At 34.7% G+C, this 27,543-nt stretch overlaps 2 protein-coding genes across 2 annotated transcripts in view; both read left to right on the top strand.

Moving 5' to 3' along the window:
• The first annotated feature begins 4,364 nt into the window (after positions 1–4,364).
• Positions 4,365–9,528, top strand: LOC129001057 (free fatty acid receptor 4-like). Its single transcript, XM_054428213.1, has 2 exons — positions 4,365–4,724; positions 9,289–9,528. The coding sequence occupies exons 1-2, from the start codon at positions 4,365–4,367 to the stop codon at positions 9,526–9,528; spliced, it is 600 nt and encodes a 199-aa protein (XP_054284188.1).
• A 2,683-nt stretch (positions 9,529–12,211) lies between these two features.
• Positions 12,212–27,543, top strand: part of LOC129001049 (uncharacterized) — a 37,541-nt gene continuing 22,209 nt past the window's right edge. The window contains exons 1-2 of the mRNA XM_054428202.1: positions 12,212–12,430; positions 13,612–13,703. Of these exons, the coding sequence (XP_054284177.1) occupies positions 12,212–12,430; positions 13,612–13,703 (311 nt within the window). The remainder of the gene's footprint in view (positions 12,431–13,611; positions 13,704–27,543) is intronic.

Genomic DNA, 27,543 nt, shown 5'->3' with positions numbered 1-27,543 from the left:
TTTGGTGGGAGAGGGCTAAGTAAAATAATCAGCATTTGATCGGAACATTTTCCCCTATATCGAGTAATCTTCAGTGTAATCCCTACTCATAATAATCCCCTTTGCTCAATAGTAACAACTGATGTTTTCCCTTTTTACTATATCTTGTAATTTGTTAGTATCCTGTGGACGGTGTGTTATAATTACTCGTACATGTGAGTAGTGACAATTCTTTTGTTTTCTATCAGCGAATCTCCCATATAGGGAATAAGCTATTACCGTAGTACTCATGGTAAGACCTGGACTCGAGACCGATTTACATATATATATATATAGCCTATATATATATATCCTAGGTGAAACCCGTCGAAATTGAGAACGCTACAAATCTTTTGTCGACATTATCAGTCTCCATCATGTCGGTCCAAGTTTCTCGGCTTAGAAGGCATTTGAAAACCCTTTTGTTAGAGTCGTTAAATAATCTGGCGAATCGTGTTATTTTGGGGGGACTGTCAGATGAGATATTTGATGGCATAAGAACAGCCTGAGCGTGGTGATCTGATAAATCCAAAACAATAACAGAGCTCTCGAATGATAAAAAATCTCTAAGTATATGATCTATTAAAGTTTTTGAGCATAAAACTTCTCTAGTGAAAGTGTTAACTATGTGGTAACTAGGCAGGTAGGTAAAACCTTTGCTGTATCCAAAAGTCAATGGTAGAACGTCGGTGATTTGTCTGCTTGTGAACAGAATATTCCTTACAATCTCTTGAAATTGATAAGGCATTTTGTAATTGTCATAAAGTTCTTCGGAAATACAAATATAGACACAAAGCTTACATTTTGCTAAATATATTTTCTGTAGCAGTGCGTTTTGAAATTAAGAGAGTACACACATTTTTTTTAACTACTGTAAAATATATAAACTACCTATCATTGATTTTTTAAACTCGACTGCTTTAAATTTGGTATATTTAAATTATTCTCTTTGGTTCTAGCAGTTTAATTAATAAGTAAAATAGATTTAATGAGTTTTTGTAATGTAAACTGATTTAATGTAAGAAAGAAACAGTGGATGTGAGCTTTTTTCTTATAGTTGTCATGGTGACAAATCATGGCAAAATGCTGTCTGTAAGACAATAACGTTTGTCAGGGAATGTGTCTTTTTCGAGTTTTAAATCGGTCCAGTAGGTTTTGCGTGTTGGAGAGATTCATTTGGTAAAAACTGTTTCAACAACAACCCTAGATTTTTCATCCTTTTTGCAAACGTGCTACATATTTTTAAAATCGTATACATAGGTGTTTTAATTGAAGCAATGATCATTAAAAGATTTATAGTCGACGATTGCAATAAATGATTGGAAGAAACAACTAATTGATTATAATCAGTTTGCGTCAGCTTTCCTTGCTGTAAAACTTATGTGTAGTGCGTAAATAGTTGTGGGAATACCCTGTAATTTATCCGGTGGTATGCCTATAAGTAAAATAAACTTTGTGTGCAGCTCACTCCTCCAAGACAGCTATATAAAATATCCTAAACTGTATTGTATTTTGACTGATCTAAAGTTTATATTAGTAATTATTCCACACAACTGATAGAAATAAGAAAATTATAATAGTTTGTAAAGTTAAAGAGTAGCATTGATTATTAATCATAATTGAGATATGTTAATTGGCTAATCTGCACATCCTTTTTGTTAATTATACTTTTAAATGATCAGCGATGAAGTAATGATCAACATCAAAACTTTTAATCATATCATATGAAAAACTTGAGTGAATTTCATCTTAACTGGATACAAAACTATGTCAAAATTGTTTTATACTTTAAAATATTGTCCTACTATTATTTAGCTCGAACAGATATATCAAGATTATACCGTTCCGGAAAACCCACACGTAAGAGAAGAGATAGGCACAGAAACAGAAAGTAACATTTGATTTATGAGTAACGTGTACCATACTTAATGGTTGTTAAATACGTTCTAGCAGATGCGCAACATTCTGTCCATTGGAAACAGATCTGTATAATTAGTTAATTAACTATTTAGTTATTGTTAACCTGACCCAGCCACAAGGTCACACTTAACCCGTGACATTTTGTCGTTGGAAATCGTATCATTCGTTCGAGTATGTACGATGCAGCACTAAAACGACTTATTTTTTTAAGAATAACGTGGGAATTTTATATTTATAGCAGTTGTGATTCTCTCTGTAACCATTTTTTGTACAACAACGCTTAAATATGCAAAATTACTTTTTTTTAGCTATAAAAAATGAATTTGAAAAACAATTCCAAATAAAAATTCCAAATTTATATTTAGAGGGTCAAAAATAGGAAAACCCAATTTTTACCCCATAATACCCTGTTCTCATAGTCCAGTGATGTTGGTTCGCGAACTCATTTGAATATTGTGGATCTACATGTTTGTACAGAACTTTTTGAAAATCGGATGATTTTTACTGGAGTTACCGGGCTTACGGACATATCTATATATATTTTTATGTTCTGATGGTGTTTTTGAACGGATGATGTTTTGGCCTTTGGTGACGTCAAAACAAAAAAGTGAAGTGGTCCCGTGTCTAGGTATTACCATGAAACCTATGGCAATAGCTTATTAGCTTGTTATATTATATGGGAAATTTGTTAATCCGAGTATTTGCAATGAAAATCGTACCAGTGAATTTTATAACTGTCGAATGTGGAATTCGTTTTTCGAAAAATGTTATGCAATTTGGGGAGATATTTAAGAGTTTTTTTATAAATATAGATATAGCTTATACTATAGCTATAGTGTAAACCGTTTATATACACCTATTTTACACAGTTTACATTAAGTTCTAATAAAAATTGTGTCATTAGAAATACAAAACTATACTTTTAAAATTCCTATGTTATTTCTATGGAGGAAATAACTGTTGTTGTTTGCTTGTTTACGGATATGTCTTGATTGCATTTGGCAAATTTATATATTTCATCCTGTTCTATAATCATTTGATCAAAAGACACATTTTTGCTTCCCTGTAGCAGCAATCCTAAGTACGCATCAATTCTAATGTTGTTTGGATGAGGAATAAATCAATCTAAATCTAATAAACATCTAATGAATCTAAATAAACAGATATTGCAGCAGAAGACTCACTTAATAAATCAATTACACGTACACTTCATTTGGTTAAACAAATAAACGTGTTATTCCTCTGTTTTGCATGACAGGAATTCTATTGTTGGAGTGGAGTCAGATATGTTTCATAAATTTAAGTAAATCCAATTTCGCACTTATGTTGATTCACTTGATGTGTTACAAATGTATATGACAAATGATTCGTTACTTGTACTTGGTTATAGTAGTATGTTTTCTGTGTTGGTAGGTAACATTTGTTCTCATTCAATTTTTTTTATCTGAAGAGATTTGTATTTTGTTCATTAACAATAGTGTAGTTGTTAATTGAACTACCCTTTGTTAATGATTCAAAAGTATTTATTAATAGGGTTTTAATTACTATTATTATTATTATTATTACAACTTTTAGTCACACTTTGACTATTAGTGAAATATATTTTTATGAAACGCATAATTAGTTTTGCTTCATTACACACATAAACACAGAAACATAAAGACATTCGTACCAATATATAGGAGGGTGAGGCAGTGAGAGCACCCCAATTTTCTTTCGTTGTCACATTAGCAACAATGAACGAACAACTGTGCTTATAGCATCAATCAAACTATGCAATTTTAGTAAACATTGTGCCTGATGCTTGCAACACTGATATTTTGATGTAGGAACTTATTTTTAAAATAGTAATTTTTATGCAAACACCTAGAGATCGTTTGGACCACATATACCATACTTGGTCAATATGGCGCTATTCCATATTGGAAAACAATAGGGAACTGTGTAAAAGTATATAGGGTAACAGCTTAAAGTAAACCATAAAAATAATCTGTGGGTGCCACAAAACTCTTGTACACCAGCAAACGTTGAAAGAGTGTGAGTCGCAGTAACTCAAAGTCCAAAGAGGTTTGCCAGAATGCTTTCGATGTTGGAAGCTTTACGTTGGCTCTTTGCTTTCTTTTGGGGTTCTCCCTATAAGCTACTTGAAATTTAAGGTTTTTCAAAGTTGCCCTAGATATTTTTTTGGATTTCTAAGAAACTAAAGTGATTCCTGAGGAAATGTTGGGAGGAGTATTCAATGGAATTTTCAAGTGACTAAAAAGGAATATCAAGTAACTTAGGAGTCTTGATTGGAGTTTAGGTAGGAGTCAAATTGTAGTGGGTCTGCTACCTAAAAAATCTTTTAACAACAAGCAAGTTTCTTTAAAGAAGTATTTGATTAAGCGTAAAACAGTTACTTTACTTGTTGTGTAAGTTGTTGCATGATGGTGAGAGGGAAAGGCAGTGAGCAGTTCCACGACCTGCGCCCCGAGGTACTGGGAGCCATGATCCACTGGTTGGAGGAACAGCAGGGCAACCTGACAGACCAGCCGCATCTGCGACCAGCCCTAGCCACCCTCTACCCTGCTGTACTAGCCATGTACAGTCTGGTGCTCATCACTGCAGTCCTCACCAACTGCTGTCTCCTCATCTACACCTACAGACACAGACTATACCTGTACCTCAACCTAGGCCTAGGCAACCTGTTGCTTCACTGTCCAGTGCTGCCTCTCACTGTTGTCGTACTGGTGTTCAATGACTGGCTCCTGGGCCGCACCGCCTGTCACCTCCTCCCTCTCATCCAGGTAAGGAAAGAAAACTACTGTAATTCGTGCATGCTCCTATACACAGACTATACCTGTACCTCAACCTAGGCCTATACAACCTATTGCTGTCTACACAGGTCCAAAATAATGTTGAGAGTTATTTATTTCGAATTCACACAGTTTTAAAATAAATCCTAAAATACTTAGCAATTGCTTGATTTTGAGCAACTAACTTAAAACTAGTATTTGACTCTAGTCTATCTATTCTATATATAATATTAAAACGTCACGATTCTGAATCAACCACTTGACGAATTTTCATAATTGTTATGTTGAAAAAAAAAATTTGAGAACTAGGGAATGTCGAAGTTTAGGGGACCATAACTTTAGCTTAGGGCTTCGGTTTTTAGAAATTAAGTTTTAATTAAAAAAAAAGTCTAGCAGCCGACGCTAACATTCTAGACAAGCTTTTGGTATAATGCCATTTGTTTAACGTAACAGCTGTAAACATTCAGTGTTTGTGACACAAAATCAGCATTTGAATAAAAATGAAATTGCATACGTAGGGTTGACACATTCATACTATGTGTAATGCTATAATCATTGATACGTTCATTTATTTGGTAAGAGGATGAGATATTATTTAAATATACATAGTAAACTACTAAATGTTCTAATTTGTTTTTTTGAGCAGTCTTTAAAATATTTAGTTTGTTTTAGTGCAATATAATTTGTTATAACTAACAGGTGGTTGAATAAAAAAATATTCTATAGAACTATGAGGTTAGTTTATTTACTCTGTGATTTTGTCATTGATTATAGGAAATAAGTAAGATTCTATAACCATTGCTGTATACGAATCGAAGCTCACGAATCTTCCAAAGAAAGCTTATGAAAATTATTTTAGACATACTAAACGACTTTTTGAGGAAAGGTTGGAAAAATAACAATGATTACATGTTTTAATTCATCTTTACAGCTTTTTCTTTACAATAAATTTTGATCTGCTTAATCTATGCTAATGGACTACTCGATTCCCGTACGTAGGACGGGCCAACAGCTCGTATTTATTTAATTTTAAAACACTAAATAACAATTTTAACAATCTTTGGGAAACGATCTGATTTCCGTTTTATTTAGACATCATTAAAGGGTTGGTTTCATAAATAATTCAGTACCGTTTATTGTGTGCACTGCAAAGTCATGTTTGGAATTAGCAGAAATGAGAGATTACAGCTCGGCATTCAACCATGGAGTGGAATGCGTCTCAATTTCTAGATAGAATACATTTTGAGAAACAATGAGTTGGCTGTGACAACTTTAAGTTGGATTCTAAAGCTCGAAATTAATTTATTATGTAAATTTTACAAACCATAAATTACACGACCTAAAATTATATCTCATGATAGAGAAACTTTTAGTTTACTATTAGGCAAAAATGCCCTGTAAGTACTGTGTACCACTGATGACGGAGGGTGAGGACAATTGGACCTGTGTGTTACATTACATCCAGGGTATTCTCCACGCCAAGAAGCTCGACCTTGACCGGGATGTTGTGTAGGTCATAAAGTATATAACTGCTAGAAACGGTGAGAGCCTCAAATTGGTAGCCAATATTACCATTACGAACCAATATTACCATTGATTTTCCACAAAATTTGACGGGCTACCATTTTAGATAGAGACTAGCTGTGTGCCCGTTCTACGCACGGGGATCTTATTGTAGTCAGTTATTGAAACCTTTTTATTAAGAACAGAATTTGGTTTGCATATTTTCAGATATGCTGGCAATACTATTATATATAAACCTTCGCAAATACAGTATCTGACAGTTTCAAGCCAAAACAAATGCTTCGAAATTAAATGTAACCTGGGTCGTGTTGGTCCATATGTTAAATCCAATGATTAAACTAAAAAATGCTTTATACATCTATGAGACATAGCCCTAATTTAGGCCTATAAATTGAAAGTTACCTTCCACAATGGTTAAAAGTATTTAAGGTACTACCAGTACCTCAACCTCCCAAATTAACAATTTATTCGTGTTGACATTTTCATTATAAAGGTACTTTTGTCCTTACCGTGAAACACTGAGAAATAAGGACATTAATGCGTTACTAACAGACACACACACAAACATACAGAACTTAATTAGGGAATTTGCTGCGCTTTAAGCATAACAAAGTACTTGTAAAATTAGTATCTGAAATATTTGTTAATGTCATCAAATTTTATCATAACAATCTATATTTGCTTGGACCGATGATGACCCGAAATGACGGCTTACTGTATGAAATGAAGTACTATAGACGATTGGTAATTTATAGTAAATATTACCAAAATAGGCCACGAACTATTGATACATAAACAACGTAAAGCGTTTAAACAATTCATGATGGTTTGCTGAATAAATGTTTTACTAAAATGCGTTATCGTTTTCTTAGCATAAACTAACATTTTGGAATCAAGAAAGAAAAAGCAAAAATTGTACAGTTAAGATATCTATTAAATTGAATACGCCTGTAATAATAAATAAGGTGCAACACCAACGATAACTAATTTGTAAAGTACAGTGATGTGTTGGTACTTAAAAATGATTCTTGCTGCTACCAACAGTACCAACGGTTCTAAGATATAGAACCAGTTCCAAAAACCAACGTTCACAGTTAGGAACTATAGTACAGCCGACCAATTACATGAGTTAATCAAGTCCCGAGGTTATTGATCTCTTGGTTTTGGATTTTCTCGTAAAACGTTTTAAAACGGCAATCAAAGTTATTTCCCATTAATTGCTTTATTTGTAAACAACTTTTAATGTAAACTGTCAGTTTGGAAAAAAACAACCCCATACAAACAACTTTTTGTTATTTAATAGATTACGTACCTATTCTCTAAACAATTGTTGGTAAAGGCTATCTATTAACATTAGAGTGAAATGTGACAAAAATCACACAACGTTGGGTATTTGGACGTTTGTAATTTTATTTCTTAAGTACGTAGAACGTGTATTCTAGGGAAAAGTACCGGTATCAAGGATCGTCGTCGAAAAGGTTGTTATGAATAATTGGGTAGGCGTACGTACCCAAGAGATGGGCTATGGGCCTATTGGCTGTATGGTCCAGCGATTGCATCAGACGGTGAGTAGGTACTATTGTGACTATATATATATATATATATATATATATATATATATATATATATATATAGTCAATGGTAGGAACAGAAAATAACGCATTAGAAAAGCGAGTTTAGCATCATCCGTAAACCTCTGTTACAATCACCCACTGCAGTTGTGATTTTTTACTTTACACTTTACACAACCGCCATTGAAGCGCCGTGTCAATGAGTGGAAATCATGTTTCTAAGCTATTGGCGACGATCATTATTAAATTTCAGTTTCCCAGCCGTATACAACACTGATTCAAGGTCTTCTTTCTGGTTATCAAAACTCAAGAACAATTTATACACAAAGAATCTCTGGTTCCTAAAAAATGGATGATGCCTAGTTATTTAGTTTCACTTACACGGTTACACTATTACACTATATTATTGCACTTTCGATTAATTAAATCCGTTATGTAAGAAAAACGTTTTTAATCTCACTTGGTTGGGATTTGCATTCAAAACGTGATTGAAAAAGGTTGCGGTATTTGTAAACAACATTTGTAAACATATCAGTGACAGCTAGGAAAAATCTTGATCGGAACAGCTGTTCGTTATTTCATAGATGATTATGCAATAAATATTTGACGAAAACTTGACATAAATAGCACAAAACTACATTTTTGAACGTTCGTAATATTATTTACAAAGTACTGAGGCCATATTTTAATGGCTAAAGACAATCTCGCCAATCCAGTGAATACATTAAAATGACTTGGATCTTGATAGGCACTCTCGTTTTCCAGGAGAAGATAGCGTAAAATGCCATCTTGAGTGTTACAGACAGACAGATAGATAGACAGACAGAAATAGAGATAAGACTCGTTTCTGCTTATTTAATGTATAAGACGTAAAAATAACCTAAAAATATATAATTGTGAGCAATGTACAGACAAAACTCTAATTTTATTTATATAGAAGAGATAGCGAGCTCTAGTTTTCACCATTATTCAAGTTTTTGTAAACACTTCAAAATGAAGTATAACTTGAAGGGGGTTTACATTTAACATATTTGAGTTGCCCCCCTAATTACCCTTTTAGGGGGAACACTAAACAATTTCAAAATCATAAAATGAAACTTCCTGCTAAGATTGCACGACCACCAGAAGCATTTCTCTGTATATTTACTAAGAAAGATATTAGAGAGGGGGTCTTGACTTTTTATTCACCCTGTATACTACTACATAAAAACAGCCAGTCTGGTTCCCAGAAGTGTTGCCATGTTACAGGATATGTCAAAACACTTCACTGTGCTGAGTCACCTGGCACTAGCAATACATTTACCGAGAAATGTCCATAGCTAGCCTGCTACCCAGAAGTGTTGCGATGTCACAAGACATGTCCACACACTTCACTCTGGCGAGCCACCTGGCATTAGCAATACATTTACTGAGAGATGTCCACAGGCAGTCAGCTACCCAGAAGTGTTGCCATGTTACAGGATATGTCCACACACTTCACTGTGCTGAGCCACCTGACACTAGCAATACATTTACTGAGAGATGTCCACAGCCAGTCTGCTACCCAGAAGTGTTGCGATGTCACAAGACATGTCCACACACTTCACTGTGCTGAGCCACCTGACACTAGCAATACATTTACTGAGAGATGTCCACAGCCAGTCTGCTACCCAGAAGTGTTGCCATGTTACAGGATATGTCCACACACTTCACTGTGCTGAGCCACCTGACACTAGCAATACATTTACTGAGAGATGTCCACAGCCAGTCTGCTACCTAGAAGTGTTGCCATGTTACAGGACATGTCCACGCACTTCACTGTGCTGAGCCACCTGACACTAGCAATACATTTACTGAGAGATGTCCACAGCCAGTCTGCTACCCAGAAGTGTTGCTATGTTACAGGATATGTCCACGCACTTCACTGTGCTGAGCCACCTGACACTAACAATACATTTACTGAGAGATGTCCACAGCCAGTCTGCTACCTAGAAGTGTTGCCATGTTACAGGACATGTCCACGCACTTCACTGTGCTGAGCCACCTGACACTAGCAATACATTTACTGAGAGATGTCCACAGCCAGTCTGCTACCCAGAAGTGTTGCTATGTTACAGGATATGTCCACGCACTTCACTGTGCTGAGCCACCTGACACTAACAATACATTTACTGAGAGATGTCCACAGCCAGTCTGCTACCTAGAAGTGTTGCCATGTTACAGGACATGTCCACGCACTTCACTGTGCTGAGCCACCTGACACTAGCAATACATTTACTGAGAGATGTCCACAGCCAGTCTGCTACCCAGAAGTGTTGCTATGTTACAGGATATGTCCACGCACTTCACTGTGCTGAGCCACCTGACACTAGCAATACATTTACTGAGAGATGTCCACAGGCAGTCTGCTACCCAGAAGTGTTGCCATGTTACAGGATATGTCCACACACTTCACTGTGCTGAGCCACCTGACACTAGCAATACATTTACTGAGAGATGTCCACAGCCAGTCTGCTACCCAGAAGTGTTGCCATGTTACAGGACATGTCCACGCACTTCACTGTGCTGAGCCACCTGACACTAGCAATACATTTACTGAGAGATGTCCACAGCCAGTCTGCTACCCAGAAGTGTTGCCATGTTACAGGACATGTCCACGCACTTCACTGTGCTGAGCCACCTGACACTAGCAATACATTTACTGAGAGATGTCCACAGCCAGTCTGCTACCCAGAAGTGTTGCCATGTTACAGGACATGTCCACGCACTTCACTGTGCTGAGCCACCTGACACTAGCAATACATTTACTGAGAGATGTCCACAGCCAGTCTGCTACCCAGAAGTGTTGCCATGTTACAGGATATGTCCACACACTTCACTGTGCTGAGCCACCTGACATTAGCAATACATTTACTGAGAGATGTCCACAGCCAGTCTGCTACCCAGAAGTGTTGCCATGTTACAGGATATGTCCACGCACTTCACTGTGCTGAGCCACCTGACACTAGCAATACATTTACTGAGAGATGTCCATAGCTAGCCTGCTACCCAGAAGTGTTGCCATGTTACAGGACATGTCCACGCACTTGACTATGCTGAGCCACCTGACACTAGCAATACATTTACTGAGAGATGTCCATAGCTAGCCTGCTACCCAGAAGTGTTGCCATGTTACAGGACATGTCCACGCACTTCACTGTGCTGAGCCACCTGACACTAGCAATACATTTACTGAGAGATGTCCATAGCTAGCCTGCTACCCAGAAGTGTTGCCATGTCACAAGATATGTCCACACACTTCACTGTGCTGAGCCACCTGACACTAGCAATACATTTACTGAGAGATGTCCACAGCCAGTCTGCTACCCAGAAGTGTTGCCATGTTACAGGACATGTCCACGAACTTCACTGTGCTGAGCCACCTGACACTAGCAATACATTTACTGAGAGATGTCCACAGCCAGTCTGCTACCCAGAAGTGTTGCCATGTTACAGGATATGTCCACGCACTTCACTGTGCTGAGCCACCTGACACTAGCAATACATTTACTGAGAGATGTCCACAGCCAGTCTGCTACCCAGAAGTGTTGCCATGTCACAAGATATGTCCACACACTTCACTGTGCTGAGCCACCTGACACTAGCAATACATTTACTGAGAGATGTCCACAGCCAGTCTGCTACCCAGAAGTGTTGCCATGTTACAGGATATGTCCACACACTTCACTGTGCTGAGCCACCTGACACTAGCAATACATTTACTGAGAGATGTCCACAGCCAGTCTGCTACCCAGAAGTGTTGCCATGTTACAGGACATGTCCACGCACTTCACTGTGCTGAGCCACCTGACACTAGCAATACATTTACTGAGAGATGTCCACAGCCAGTCTGCTACCCAGAAGTGTTGCCATGTTACAGGATATGTCCACACACTTCACTGTGCTGAGCCACCTGACACTAGCAATACATTTACTGAGAGATGTCCATAGGCAGTCTGCTACCCAGAAGTGTTGCCATGTTACAGGACATGTCCACGCACTTCACTGTGCTGAGCCACCTGACACTAGCAATACATTTACTGAGAGATGTCCACAGCCAGTCTGCTACCCAGAAGTGTTGCCATGTTACAGGATATGTCCACACACTTCACTGTGCTGAGCCACCTGACACTAGCAATACATTTACTGAGAGATGTCCAAAGCCAGTCTGCTACCCAGAAGTGTTGCCATGTTACAGGATATGTCCACGCACTTCACTGTGCTGAGCCACCTGACACTAGCAATACATTTACTGAGAGATGTCCACAGGCAGTCTGCTACCCAGAAGTGTTGCCATGTTACAGGACATGTCCACGCACTTCACTGTGCTGAGCCACCTGACACTAGCAATACATTTACTGAGAGATGTCCACAGCCAGTCTGCTACCCAGAAGTGTTGCTATGTTACAGGATATGTCCACGCACTTCACTGTGCTGAGCCACCTGACACTAGCAATAAATTTACTGAGAGATGTCCACAGCCAGTCTCGTACGTCACCGATAGTGGCGGCATTGTTGGTGTGGTCTGTAGCTCTAATTCTAGTAATTCCTTACCGACCTAACATCAGCTACACTGACCTTGGGGTATGTAGTTAGTAGTACTGTATTTAGTTTTACGTTGATGGATTACTTGATTATTACATTCAACTTAAATAATTTCTCCACAAAGCCAAAACAAAATGTTCGTCATGATTACAGCTATAACAAAAATACAGACCTTAATGTCACAGAAAATTGTGGAGTAATTTTAATAACCATAGGGCAAAGGTAATACTTTTCTGTTTTCATTATGTTAATGGCTGTGGCACTTGAAAATCTGGGTTTGCAAAGACGTGTTAATCTTCATATTTTAGGAAACTCAATGTAATTTTTTTAATTTTTATGAAGATTAATCCAAATTGTTGTTGCATATATGTTTATTCATGAATAATTGTAAATAGGGTTTATATTTCATTAGTAGTGTTCTGTTGATATGGCGAGAGAATACCTTTGTAGTGAAGTATTTTAAAGGCATCTAAGATAGGGTAGCGAAATTCTACCCTCGGAAATTTACCCCCAGTGGTCAGATCAGAAATGGCCGACCCCGGAATTCTACCACCGGAAATCTACCCATCGTGGTCAAATACTTTAAGTATCGGCCAAGATTCATTGTTGTAGTTGATTTTGATTAATTGGCACGTTCATTACCTTCTAATATTGAGTATTAGGTTAGGTTAGGTTACCAAGTAATAAAACCAACTACAACAATAAATCTTGGCCGATACTTAACGTATTCGACCACGATGGGTAGATTTCCGGTGGTAGACTCCCGGTGTCGGACATTTCTGATTTGACCGCTGGGGGTAGATTCCTGGGGGTAGATTTCCAGGGGTGGGTTTCTGGTGTTATATTTCTGGGGGTTAAATTCTGGTGTCAGGTTTATTAGAATTTTGATTAATTACAACTGTTAAGTAACCCGTAAAAAGTGAGTTGATTGAAATAAATAATAATTTATCCGTCCTAAAGGTTTGCGGCCTAAAATCTACCCCCAGACCTGTGACGTCAAAATGACGTAGGCGTTTTTTCATGGGGGTAAATTTTCGGGGGTAGAATTCCAGTGACCCAATACAAATCTCGTAAACAAAGCGTTTAAAAAATTGATGTTGAATTGATTTTAGTGTTATATTTTAACTCATAAAACCATTTCTCGGAGTTTACTGTTTACTAACTGGACATCCTGTGTTTACGGAAATGGTTATTTATGCGCTATTGGATTTTAATTACAGTTGTTAGACCCTCATCTGAAGAGCTTTGGAATCTGCACAGTAAAGCTGACTGACCACATCAAGGAATACACCAGATCAGTCGTCTTATTGGCGTAAGTACAAACCATCTACAATAATACAATAATAGTGATTTATACAAGCTGACTATTAATACACAATAGTCTATAAATGATATAACCTATTTATAGTGCAGTAATGTATTTACTTAGCCGTACAGTAACTTCATTCAAACCACAAACACAAACCTACAAGATTGTACACTGCTCTGGGACGGCAATGTTCGTAACTGAGAAGGATTACGTCACGAAACTGATGAGATCAAACTCCACTAATTGACTCTGGTGTTATTAACCATCATACACATACTCTACTGACTAAATCGTCTCCGATACGTCGGTACAACATAATTATAAAGTACGAGAGCACCCATGAGCAAATTGCTCAATTTTATAGGTGGTTCCAAGGCATAAAGAATTATGTACTGTATTACACTTTAAATTTAAAACATTGTAGGTCTGTCTAAGACATTTATTAGGCCATAAATAAAAACACCAATTTACATTTAATTAAATTTGTTTATTTAGATCTACAACATAAAGAATGATTCAGCTACCTCAATTAGGTTACAGTTTTAAAAGTGTAGCTTATCCATTTCCATTAATACATTTGTCTCTGTAGGGTCAGATAAACACAATTTTGTACTTAGCCGTACAGTAACTCCATTCAAACCTCAAACACAAACCTATAAGATTGTACACTGCCTTCTCTGACTATACCTTTCCTGCCTTCTCTGATAATGATTTAATCGTCTCTTATATGTCGATATAATAAAGTACGAGAGGGCAAAAAACGCACAGAAAATCCAACTGAACAATCAGCTGCTGTTCACATTTAATCCATTGTATAAAGAATGTTTAGTCAGCATCACTGAATCTTTGAGGGGAACTGTAAAAAAACGCTAGGGAGAAGCCCTAATGGAAATGACCTATCTCATTCGTCACTTCGCTAGATTATAGGCTTTACAATGAGACCTCAATCGTAGAAATCTCAGTAAGACAGCTGAAAAAGGGATGTTATATAGCATTATCTTTATTGTAGTAGACAGATGGATAGATTACACGAAATTGATTAGATCAAATACTTTAATACTTTACTTTGAAATGACAACCATACGAAACTATTATAGTTGACTCTGGCGTTATTAACTCTCAACTCTACACTCTGACTGTGATTAAGATTCATTTGTCTCTTTGATGACGTTCTATTCCCCAAAGCGCAACTATGTCACATCCTCCCGTGTCACACACATTATGTGTAGAATTGAACTATTAGTTATGTGTGTCGCTACTTCTTATTTTTAATATTAATTTTAAAATTGTTGGCGGTAATGAGTTACTACACTTATCTAAGTATTTGTATCTTATACTATATTAAAACACTTTTGCAAAACTTATGACAGCTGCCTGACCATACTACTGGACCGAATTACACGTGGTTTGTACCAAAAGAAAGATCATTGGTCCTATATTTGGAGGTTTTATTTGTATTTTGAGAATGGTCAAAAATGGAAATTCAACTTTTCTTATGGAGATTTAACATGAGTCTAATTCTATAGGAGACAAGCATGTTTATTAAAAACCTTTTTTCTCAGTTTCTGTGCATCGCAGGGAAACTCCATGCATACTGTTAGAAAGATATTTTCCTGTAGATTTGTAGAATCCCATTATAAATTAAAATAGGCTCAAAAATGAGCACAAAAATGAATTAAAAAAAAATTAACATGGGCCTTATGGGTTGCCATGTTGGTGACGAAATAACAAAAAAATATTTACAGAAAATCAAAACAAATGGAAGGAGTCCCAATCACATGTTTTATTTACAGCGTGGGGTGAAAATAGAGAAGTTTGCAAAATAGCCTACATACTTATGGTCGACAACGTGCGAGCTCTATTTTACTGTATAATTTGAACATGTTATTAGTTATACTTTACCATGCATATTGGTTGTCCTGATTCATTATTTGAAAAGATTTGATCTTTTCTCACATTTTTTACATAGCATCCCTGAAAGTATAAACCAATCTGAAGCTAAAAAATTACTTTTATACGATAAAACATGTTGACTTTGATTGTTTGTCTACTAAAGTAGTGTAAATTTTTTCTTGAAGTTCAATGTTATTTTTGTACTGATATAAGGATGTGAATTTATTCGTTTATTTTAGTTCTAATAAAACCACTAATCATGATTTAAAAATAATGGTACCCTTAAAATTAGATTTATTACTTACTGTTCATAATAAACTTTACGGTAAAGTACAATACATTTATTGAGCAGAATATTAGTACTTTAAGAGCACACACCACTAAATTTTAATCTGTGTTATAATTACAGTTACAAACCCAGATTTTCGCAAAACATCAACAGTATACTTTATATAACGACAAATTAAAAGGTATATTTAAGAATTACAGTTTGTCATTACTATTATAACCAAAGTAAAATTTAAATCCCGAGAGAAAAATTTTATTTACATCAATGCTCTCGAGCATTACCAGTTATACAAAATTGTTATAACTGTATTTACAATTTTATTTAAAATGACCTCTGATTTCACCAAGTAAACTAATACCCACAGCATCCAATGTAAATCATGATGGCAGAATATAAAAGAGGTTATTGTATTATTATTATTATTATTATTATTATTATTATTATTGTTATTATTATTATCCTTATTATTATTAAAAAACATACGAACTCATGAGTCAAATATAATATAAAAAAAACATAAAAAGAAAAAAAGAAAAAAAATGTTTTTGTTCAAATTTTGGTTGTTTATTAAATATTATTTAATTTGAAAATGAAACAAATGGATTTATACGATGTACCTATAAAAGACAGTATAATAAGGTAATAGAGTATGAGTTTTCCTCTCAAATAGCTTGCAGCTAGAGAGGTATACAAGGCGCTGCAGTGTACAACAAATTTTCGCATGCGAGAAATAAACAAATTGAAAACTGAAATTGAAATTATTATTATTATTATTATTATTATTAAACACATTATTAATGTAATCAATATGTATATATAGATTGAGATACATAAAGATTTTAATAGGAAATATTCACAATTTAACATTAACAATATTAATAATACACGGTAACAACAATCTGAAACATACTTTCTCCCATTAGCTTGACAACAGCCCTTCATGAGTCAGTGGTGGGAGAAAGTATAGTATTTATGGGTAAAACCACCACAGTTGCAATAACTCATTAATCTTACATTTTACAGCAATGGGAGTTGTACAACTGTGTTTAGAATTTTAGAAGAACTATAAAATACTAAACATTAAACAAAATCAGTCAACCTTTTCTCGAAAGTCAATGTTAGTACCCACATACTAAATCTCATCAAAATCGGATCACAGTGTGGTTTGCAGCCTTATACAAATCTGCACATAGAGACAGACACATCACTTCAAAACCACTTTTTGGGTTCATGGGAACCCATCACGAGTTTATTCATCCAAAACTCAAACTCGAAAATGTTGACGAAAACAATACTTTTTCCATATATAAGGAGATAAAGAGAAAGTAAAGACAATTCAATATGCGAGCATTTATGGGTAAAATAACTTTGATCAACACCCTATTACCGCCTGCAGCACCTTGCAGACTAAGCGAATTCGGCTGATTGATTTAATTTGACTCAGTGAAAATTGGCTCTCAATTTGCCTCCAGAAAATTAAGGACTAATTCAATGTGTATTTAGGTTAGCTGATATGAAGAAGACATAAATGGGATATTTTAGTAATAGATTAAAAACATGTCAAAATTGCTATGTTATTATAAGTTATATAAATTTTAAGTGGTCGTTTGGAAATTTTTCATTTTACTTTATGACTAGTATGGTGCTGCTCCCGGCTACCTTAAACCACAAACTGATTGCATGATGCTATTAAATCTGGAAAACAGATCTACAGCCTAAAATCCAAAAGTCTCGTCCTAACAGTTTTTAAGATATACTATTTTTTCTCGGAAACTGGGGGCTTTAAACATTTTCCGCACTTATTACTTTGTAGTTTTCGAAATGCAAGTCATAGAAATTTTTAATTATTATTTGGAAATACACCAAAGACAAGAACCTTTATTTGTGGTAGCTATTATTGTAATTGTTAACAGTTTGGCAAATTTATTATAAAATGCATTTAAAATACAGGGTGTCCACAAAAGAACTTAAACATTTTAAATGTCAATATCGATACAGTACCATATAAAAGGCTATGTTTAATGTTTTATATTTGTATTTAAAGCTAAAATTCTCAAGCTTTATTAGAAACTAAGTATAATTCGATATGAGCACCATTAGGGCATTAACATCCATTATTTAATGTTTTACATTTTTCTCAAATTTTGTACGATAGTTTATTCAAAATTAATTTAACCGTTTGCATTCCTCATTTGTTTGCACAGGCTTCATTGCAGTTCTGTGTGTTAATTGTTGAACATAAATCAGCTGTTATTATGAGTTTAAATAGACATGTTTATGTAGTGCAATGGCAACTCCAGCAAAGGCCCAGTGCGTTATGTGGTTTGTGGGTAAATCCTCGAGCCTCGTTTCGACGATCGGTGGATTGGCAAGGAAGGGCCCATCCAAAGACCTCCTGGGAGTCCAGATATGACTCCTCTGGACTTTTTCCTTTGGGGGGCAGTAAATAATGAATGGTAAATAATAATAATGGATGAGGCGAGTAGTAGAGACTTAAGGCCAACAAGGGTCTATCACATAAAACAATCAGCTGTCCCTTAATTAATAACAATGGAAATCCTTCATTGCCTATATTCAAGAGGTCGCCATAGTTCTGAGAACTTACCCACAGACAATACATAAGGGGGGCATTTACCCAAAAATCAAAATAACTCAAATTTTGTCGTATTCTTCAACTTGACTGTAAGATTAAAATTTTTGTAAGACCAATGGGGAAAAATGGAAAATATTTCCCTCTCCTCTACCCTTTCCCCCCATTGGGGGGACACGCAGTGGGAAATCAATTCAATTCAATTCAATTCAAAATATCTTTATTCATTCAACAATACAACAAAATAACAATTGACAATTAATATACATTACATAGAATACAAGACATAGTTATAACCAATACAAATTAAGAATGAATAGTTAGGTTCCTCATTTTCTCGTGTTGAGGAAACATTACAATCTAAAAGACGTACTGGAGAACAAAAACAAATAATACATTATGCTATATATAAAGATTAAACATATATAATGGCAAATTTGTATCAAAACAATTTAAAACTATGAAATAAACGTTTTTCCACAGATTCAAATAAAACATTAAAGTGATAGATAATAACAATAAAATACAGTACAGAAAAAAATCAAAACATGTGTACTTCCATTTACAACAACTAGGACAATAATGTTTCAACTCCAGGTAAAGTAAAAAGCCACTTCTTTAACCTATTTACAAATATTTTAGAACTAGTACTTAAACAAATATCCTTTGGAAGAAAGTTAAATAACTTAGGAGCTAGAAAACTAAAAAAGCGTCTAAAAAACTCATTATAAGGGTGTGGAGTAACAACAAAATTTCTAGATCTTAGTCTATCAGAATAAACCTGTTGATTTCCTAAAACGTGACCAGATCTAATAAAAAATATTCTTAGTACTCTGAAAACAAAGAGGTGTCTTAGTGGAAAGATTTTTAGAGATTTAAATAAGGGAAAACAATGTTCTAGCCTGTCTACACCCATAATCAACCTTACTATATTTTTTTGGGCTACAATCAAAGGAATAATGCTGGAGTGGTAAATACCTCCCCAACATGATATGCCATATTGCAGTTTGGAATCCACCAAAGCAAAATAAACAGTTCTTAAAATAGATCGAGGACAGCAAGACTTTAGCAAATAAAATTTTCTTAGGCAAGACCATAGATATTTTTTTAGATTATTTACGTGGGGCTTCCAGCTAACATTTTCATCAACTGTGAGACCAAGATATATATATGTGTCCATCCGCACGATAACTTGAGTAATTTTTGTCCGATTTTGATAAAATTTTGTTTGAAGGTGTAAGGCGGGATAAACTTGAATGAGTTCGCGAACCAGCATGATCGGACTATGGGAACGGGGGTTTATGGGGGGTTTTATGGGGTAAAAATAGGTTTTTCCCATTTTTGACCCTAAAAACACAAAATTTCACAACTTCTTTTAAAACCTTTTTGTAGAGCTTAGAAAAACAAATAATTTAGTATATTGAAGCGTTATTATGCGCCTAATTGTTACGGAGAAAATTCAAAAACATTGTAATTTTAAAATTCCCATGTTATTCTTATGGAGAATAAGTCAACTGTTGTTGTTTGCTTGTTTATGAACATATTTTGATCAAATTTGGAAAATACTATAATTTCTTACTAAACCACAGTAGTACCTTTTAATATTTAACATTAAAAAAAAACTTTTTTACCCTCCCTGTTGCAGCAAACCTTAGTACTCATTAAACTAATTCTGTTTAAATTGGGAATAAATGTGATATTTTTAAGGAGACATTTAGTTTAACCAATCAGGCAAATGGAAATTCGCTAAGTCTGCAGGTTTGCTGCGGCGGGGGTATTTTATTATATGACTGTTTACATGCTACAGTTTGTAAATTTTTTATATCTAAGCATAAGAATGCCCAATATAAAAATTGTAGGTTAAAAAATTAAAAGGTTATCCTGCAAACACTGTGTCAAAACAGGGAAAAATCAAACTTTCGGGAAATCAACTAAAACAATTAATATGTATAGTCATAACCTAACATGTCATAAACATAACAACATAAACAACAGACAAGCAGAAGAAGCAGAATGGTAAAATGGGTAAAATGTATAAAACCAGCTGTTAGTTTGCAGTACTAGTACTGCCAACAGGTAAAGGAAAATTCTTACAATCATAACAGTGTGGTATATGTATATAATTGCCAAATCAAAGGAATGAGTGAGAAGCGGATTTAGGATTGTGTGTCCCACGTACTAAATATAGAAATAAACAAAACGAAAAATATTTGCATTATATATTTTTAGCTAAAATTGTTTTAAAAGTTTACTAGGGTCTCTAAGCAACAAAAAAATCATACATTGTCTGACTGGAGGCATCAAGTACCAGAAGTTGGTAAGCTAAGCACCAATAACACCTCGTGTAAACTACAAATACTGATCCCTTCCCATGAGATGAATCAGTCAGTTGTCAGTTGCAGCACAGAAATACAACAATCAAACATGAGATATCCAAACTGCTCATTGGAAATTCGTAACAAAGGAATTTTATACAGTATTCAAACATTCCCAGTCAAATAAATAAACGGTTTGCATCTGTTTGAACATGTTTCCGCTGGGTGTATCCATTTCCAAGCACTGTATCACAGAAGTATTCAGGTTTCTTATCAAAATATTTTGGTTGTGAATTATATAGTTGCAAGCAGTAAGGTTAAATGTAGGAGAGATAAATGATGAGATTAATGATATTATTTTTGTATAAAATTAGATATTGTACAAAAATTACATTCGCCTTCTGTCGGCTACACCACGCGTTCACCTATAATATTGCGAATGTCTGTTAAATGTTTTGTGGTGGGTTATAAAAGTGTCACCTAATCCCCTCGAACAAGTGCGCCATAGCCAGTCAGCCGTGATAATTGTGTAATCAGGCAATAGGCTTACCAGGCTCTTCAGATTTGAATGAATATTATAATCATCTTCTTCCGTATTAAAACGTGAGGGGTTTTTGTTTAATTCGAGGGTTCTAAATCAACCACATAATAGATGTTAATGATTCTTATGTTTATTTACTGTATTTTATTTATGCATGCCAACGGCTTGGCCTATGCAATATTTTGAAAGAACGATAATTTTGAGGGTAAGGAAATGCGGAATCCGTAATTTTAATTTTGGGACAGTTTTTGTTACTTCATTTTTAAAAATAACTAGCAGCTTACACTCACATTGTAAATTTAATTTACCATTCAACCATATACAAATAACTTAGTATAGGCTCTTCTCCTGATTTTTGAAAGTTAGCTTATGAAAATATTGTTTTGCTAGATTTTGATGGGAACAGTGGAAAAATAACAATGTTTCGATGTTTCAATTTATTTTGGTAGATCTTTGTTTACAATGTTTATAGGCCTTAAGATGTAGATGTAAAAAAAAAACATTTATGCACATATTTTTTTTATATTTCAGACAGCTAGTATATGTTTACAAACCTTTTGCTTTGCTATACAAATTTCCTATGACTTTAAATTACTACCATAAACATGTTGTCGGGAATTTCCCAGTTACGTGATGTCACAATTTTGAATACCTACAGCACTATAATTGCTTGTAGGCGTTAACATTTAGGGTGATCGACTGCAGTTGATATAAGGTGAACAGTTGTGAAGAATCATAGTTTGGAGACTGTAGATGACAAAGTAAAATCGTAAAAGTGACTATGTTGGTAAAACATTTAAAACACAACGTTGTATTTTTTCTGCTGCCACTTTTTTATGGTTTGATGTTTTTGGTCCTCTTTCTCTACAAATTATTAGTCACGCGATATTTTTAATGCTTAACATAACCTCATGATCACCAACATTCGTTCAGTTTAAGTTTTAAGTTTTAATTTACCCTCGTTAAATTTAATTCTAATATGGATTAAATGTATGGTTTTTAAGTACGTCAATTCATGGAATTTATAATAAGCCAAAAAGAAAACCCTACTATACTTTAAACAATGGTTTTAAATTCTTGTAAATCATGTACATAAGCCATGAAACACGGTATGATGGCTGTAATAATTAACAAATAATGTAGTGTAAAATAATTGATAAAAATAAAACAGCTACCATGCCTACTTTTTACACGTTCACACGTTCAAGTGTAGAATGTTTCTGCGTAAGTGGTTACTCTTGAGTTGTTGATTAGATGAGAGAAAGTATGAGTTGAGTGTTATGTGAGGTTAAAAGCTTGTGGTGCACATGTTATGTTTTAGAATGTGACACAGGTAGAGAGGTGCAAGTGATAAAAACCCTACTATTAATTAGTTACACAGTATTCTACACACAATTAAAAACTTCTGGATTATATTTTTACGTGTTTGTGCTATAATTACCGTTCGCATATTTTCAATGCATATTTTCAGTAAAATTTTATTTCTGAAACATCATGTGCTGTTTATTAACGTAAATTTGTGATTTCTACTATAATATCTCAAATTGGTACTTTTAGAACAGGTATTTCTTTTAGCGAATTTCCCATATAGGGAATAAGCTATTACCGTAGGTCTCATGGTAAGACCTAGACCCGGGACCGATTTACTTTTTTCGTTTTGAGGTCCCCAGAGGCAAAAAACACCATCCGTTCAAATTCATATATATATATATATATATATATTTATACATATATATTTATATATATATATTTATACATATGTTTATATATATATTTATATATATATATATATATATGTATATATATATTTACATATACGAGGTGTTAGCCCGTCCTACGTACGGGAATTCAGTAGTCAGTTAAAACCATGTACAATTCAGATCAGCTAGTTTATAAAAGACAAAGTTTCTTGCAGTTATAATGTGAAAAATCATCTTTAAACAAATGCTGTACGACCAAATATGTTTTTATGCATTTTAAATCCGATAATTTTACAATGGGTGAGATGAGTAAAAGGTAGTACATACTACGTAGTTCGTACTACATAGTTCTAGCATTTGCTCAAATCGAAGTGAATAAGAATTAGCTAGAACTAGGTAGGAAGTACTAGGGGTTCCCTATGTGATGTAGTAAGTACTACCTGCCTAGTACGTACTACCCCCTAGTACTTACTAGAGTGATTCACGAATAAACAAGTAAAAACAGGTGCGCGGCGATAATTAGCTGTTTGTCGTCACTCCGTTGGTCATTCCTGAGAGCACCTGCAGTTGTATCAGACGTGTTGAGTGACTAGTAATTGCTAAAAATTTGAACGAATGGCGTGTTTGGCCTCTTGGGACATCAAAATGAAAAAGTAAATCGGTCCCGGGCCTAGGTCTTACCATGCAACCTACGGTAATAGCTACATCCTTATAGGGAAATTCGCTAAAAAGAGAAAAATACAAAAATCAACAATCCTTTTAATTTCATTGTGAATCCTTTTAAGATAAAAAAATTATTATTTGAATTACGCTATGCAATTGATATTACTTTATAAGCAATTAATTTGCAATTTTACATAATTCCTAATAGGTAATTAATATTCTATCTAATTAAAAAATATCGTTTATTTCAATCACTTTGTTATTATATATTAAAACTTATTTATGACCAATAAGAAGGTATTTTAATTTGAACAAAAAAAATAGCTCAACTTACCTGGATCAACAAAATTACGCAGTAAAATTTCCATTTTCTGTCGAGATGACAGTAGGCCTACCCCGTTTTTGCCTGGCAATGGTGAAGTTGTGAGAAGAGGAAGGGACCCCTCCACTTCTCACAGCTTGACTATTGCCAGGCAAAAACTCGTGGTCAAATAATCAACACTAAGGCCTCGGGTACGATACGAGCGGCGAGCGGTGAGCGGCAAGCGGCGAGCGGCAACCTGAGCGGCACGTAAGCGGCGGTGGTGGCTACGATACAAGCGGCACTTTTATAACGCTCATGAAATTTCTCAAGTTTTATGAGTTAGTTTAGTATAAAATGGTAAACTATGCTTACCTGCAAGACGTATTGCAACTTTGGTTGCTATCTGACAATTGCTTGCCTTTAAAGAAAAACTAAGTTTTTAGAAAAACCTTAACCATAATTTTTTCCCATACTTTTCTGGTGACTGAAGTGTTTTAAAACTTCCGTGCTGGTCATTTCACAAACATTCCATGGACTGCACCTCACGTATCGACCCGTATCGCATGTTTGTTGCTGTTTCCCTGTAATTTTAGGCCGAACAGAAGCATGACTCACCTGAGCGGCGAGCGGCGTTTTCGCGAAAATCGGTTTTGACTTGGAACCATGAGCGGCGCTGAGCGGTGCCGCTCACCGCCGCTCGCCGCTCAGACGTATCGTGGCCACCCTCAACAAATTTACACGCAACCAAATGAGACCCGATGTCAGAGCGGCGCCGCTCATGCCGCTCGCCGCTCACCGCTCGCCGCTCGCCGCTCGTATCGTACCCGGGGCCTTCTCAAATCGCAGTAATTGCTTACAGTTACCAATATTTCTTCGTTCAAGGTATGTTTTCCTGTTACGAACTTGTAAAAACATCGCCATATTCGCAAATGACCAAACTGAAGCATGCCCTTGAGCGTACTACATAAAAATGAAGTAACTACTATGCGTCACCGAAAAAGCCTAGTAGATACTACTTTCCCTAAGTGATGTAGTATGTACTAGGGGTAGTACGAACTAGCATTTTATTAACCTGCAAGTCGTAGTTTGTACTAGAGGCTAGTATCAACTAGCATGTTTATTCACCGAAAACCGAGTAAATACTTCGAAAAGAAGTACGTACTACCAAATACTACCTTTTATTCACCTCACCCATTAAAACAGCAATTCTGCAATTTTTACGATGTAAAAAGCGTTGAAGTGAGATTTGCAACCGATTCGCACAGACGCACACTGATTATAACTTATAAGTAGCATACAGTAGAGAAAGTAATAGCTTTGACTATTAATACAACACTTCTTTATCTTATACAACTTCTGTATCCAATAGTCAAAGGTAATAGTCAATTGAGAAGTGTATAGACCTAGTCAACGATACTACCTTCCATAGCATATATAGGGCGCTGATATAGGCACCCCCAAACGTAACCACAACTGAACACGATTTCATAAAATATGTAAACATTGTTATTTTTCTATTCTTTCCTTTAAAAGTGGAGCAGTAAAATAATTTGCATTTATCCTTTTTTATTAAGACTCGTGTACAGAGCCTCGATTTGTACTGTGGTTTAATTAATTTTGGTCCAAACATTTTAAACTGTGGTCTAATTATCTCTACTAATCTGACTTATTTTCTATAATCAATGACAAAATAAGAGTAAATAAAATAACCTCATAGTTCCATCTATATCTATACTATTATATAAAAATCTAATGGTGTCTGTCTGTATGTGTGTTACTAATAGGTGCAAAAAATACTGAACAAACTGGGCTAAAATTTTACAAAAATATAGTTACCATACCAAGGACCATTATAGGACTATTCACGTTTCGATACTGACCGTAGGCTTTGTCCCTTTGGCTTTAAAGGTCGTGAGGTGAAGATTTTAAAAGTAAATATTGATTGGTCTCCATGGCTGCGATGAGATCACTAACAACGTTTGTTTACATTTGCTTTGACATTTAAATGTAAACAAGAAGAACTGCTAAACTGCAAATTTCACTATTTCAGACAGCTGATACAAAGAAATTAAATATAATATTTTCCATAACTTTGAGGTAGGTTTATTTTAATCTAACCTTTTATCATGGATTATTTATTCTAAAACTATGTCAATGATTATATAATAAAAGATTCTATAACCGTTGCTGTATTAACTCCGGCTCTGTTTTGGATTTTTTTAAGCGTCTAAGTTATGAAAATAATGTTATTAATAATATGATTTCATGGAAACAGTATGAAAATTACAATGTATAGATATTTTATATGAATTTGGAGGCTACTTTAAATAAATTCTAACTCCTTAACATGTGTTAGATTAACTTAACATAACTTGCACATCACATTGTTTTTTATATGTATATTTAGGTAAATTAAGTTATTGTGTTTTGCTAAACCTATGCATGAATTAAACTAAAGAATATCATCAATAACTAAATTGTACTGTACGTCATTGATTTTTGTTTTTTTTAATCTGTTGTATATGTGTAACCATAATTAATTATCAAATGGTAATACAAAATACTCTTATTTTATCTTAACATAGCTTTCAGTTCACATTTACTTTATTTGATACATTTATTATTTGTGTTTTGCCACACCACTGATTAAATTAAGCCAAGGAAAATATCACAAAACTAAGCAGTGCACAGTGTTCTTTTGTTTCTAAAATCAATGAAATATCTGTTACTAGACTTTATGGTAAGTGTGAAAATGTAAAGCCAATGGACGATGGAACTGATTAAAAGAACTGGTTTGTATATTAAGTTGTTTGTTGATATTTTTTTAGAGTAGAATCAGAGATGCAATGAAACATATACTGTATTTGCTGTTAAATTGTTTAGTCCTTGATGCTTGGATAATCATATTAGTTTCGTCTGCTGTCTTAATGCTAAATTATTTGTTTGAAATTTTTTATAGTACCTATAGATATAGTTTCTTTAATATTTCAAAAGACTGTATTGAAAAGGCATAGCAATATTTCTAAAGTTTATAACAGCTGACTTAGTTTTGCTAATGATTTATTGTGAGTGAAGAAACTGAAGATGGAAGGATTTGTGATTTAATCTGTATAAAGAAGAGTGAAATAAAAAAAATGTTCATTTAAATTTAATAATTAGTAGTAACTTCAAAATTGAAATTTAAAATGTCAATAATAAATAAAAAGATATGTTATTAAGGGAGATGAAATGGTGGTATCCACTACTTACCAGATTTAAAAGTCATAACTTAAACGTTTCTATTAAGGCCATAAAAGTTGAATTTTGTTTCTAAAAGCGTTGGGGGATGTGTAACTACTATATGCAACAGATGTAAAAATTAAAATGTTTCTATTTTGTGTCCTCTTCCCGTTGCAAAGCACGGGTACAACAGCTAGTAGTTTATATTTACCAACTGTTACTTAAAACAAATTATATTGCTCTAAAACAAATCGAAGATTACAAAGATTGCTTTAAAAAATATTTTGAACATCCTAGTATTTTACTATGTATATTTAATTAATCTGTCA

This window comes from Macrosteles quadrilineatus, unplaced genomic scaffold (genome assembly GCF_028750875.1).
Source record: "Macrosteles quadrilineatus isolate MER2022 unplaced genomic scaffold, UCM_ALF_1.0 Scaffold_1__1_contigs__length_201487025, whole genome shotgun sequence".
Classification (NCBI taxonomy): domain Eukaryota; kingdom Metazoa; phylum Arthropoda; class Insecta; order Hemiptera; family Cicadellidae; genus Macrosteles; species Macrosteles quadrilineatus.
Note: the sequence above shows the minus strand (reverse complement) of the source record. Positions and strands in the feature narration are given on the sequence as shown.

Coding starts and splice junctions, on each gene's coding strand:
- LOC129001057 (XM_054428213.1), top strand. CDS start 4,365: ATGGTGAGAGGGAAAGGCAGTGAGCAGTTCCACGACCTGCGCCCCGAG. Junction 4,725..9,288: donor ACCTCCTCCCTCTCATCCAG/GTAAGGAAAGAA, acceptor GCCATGTTACAG/GATATGTCCACACACTTCAC.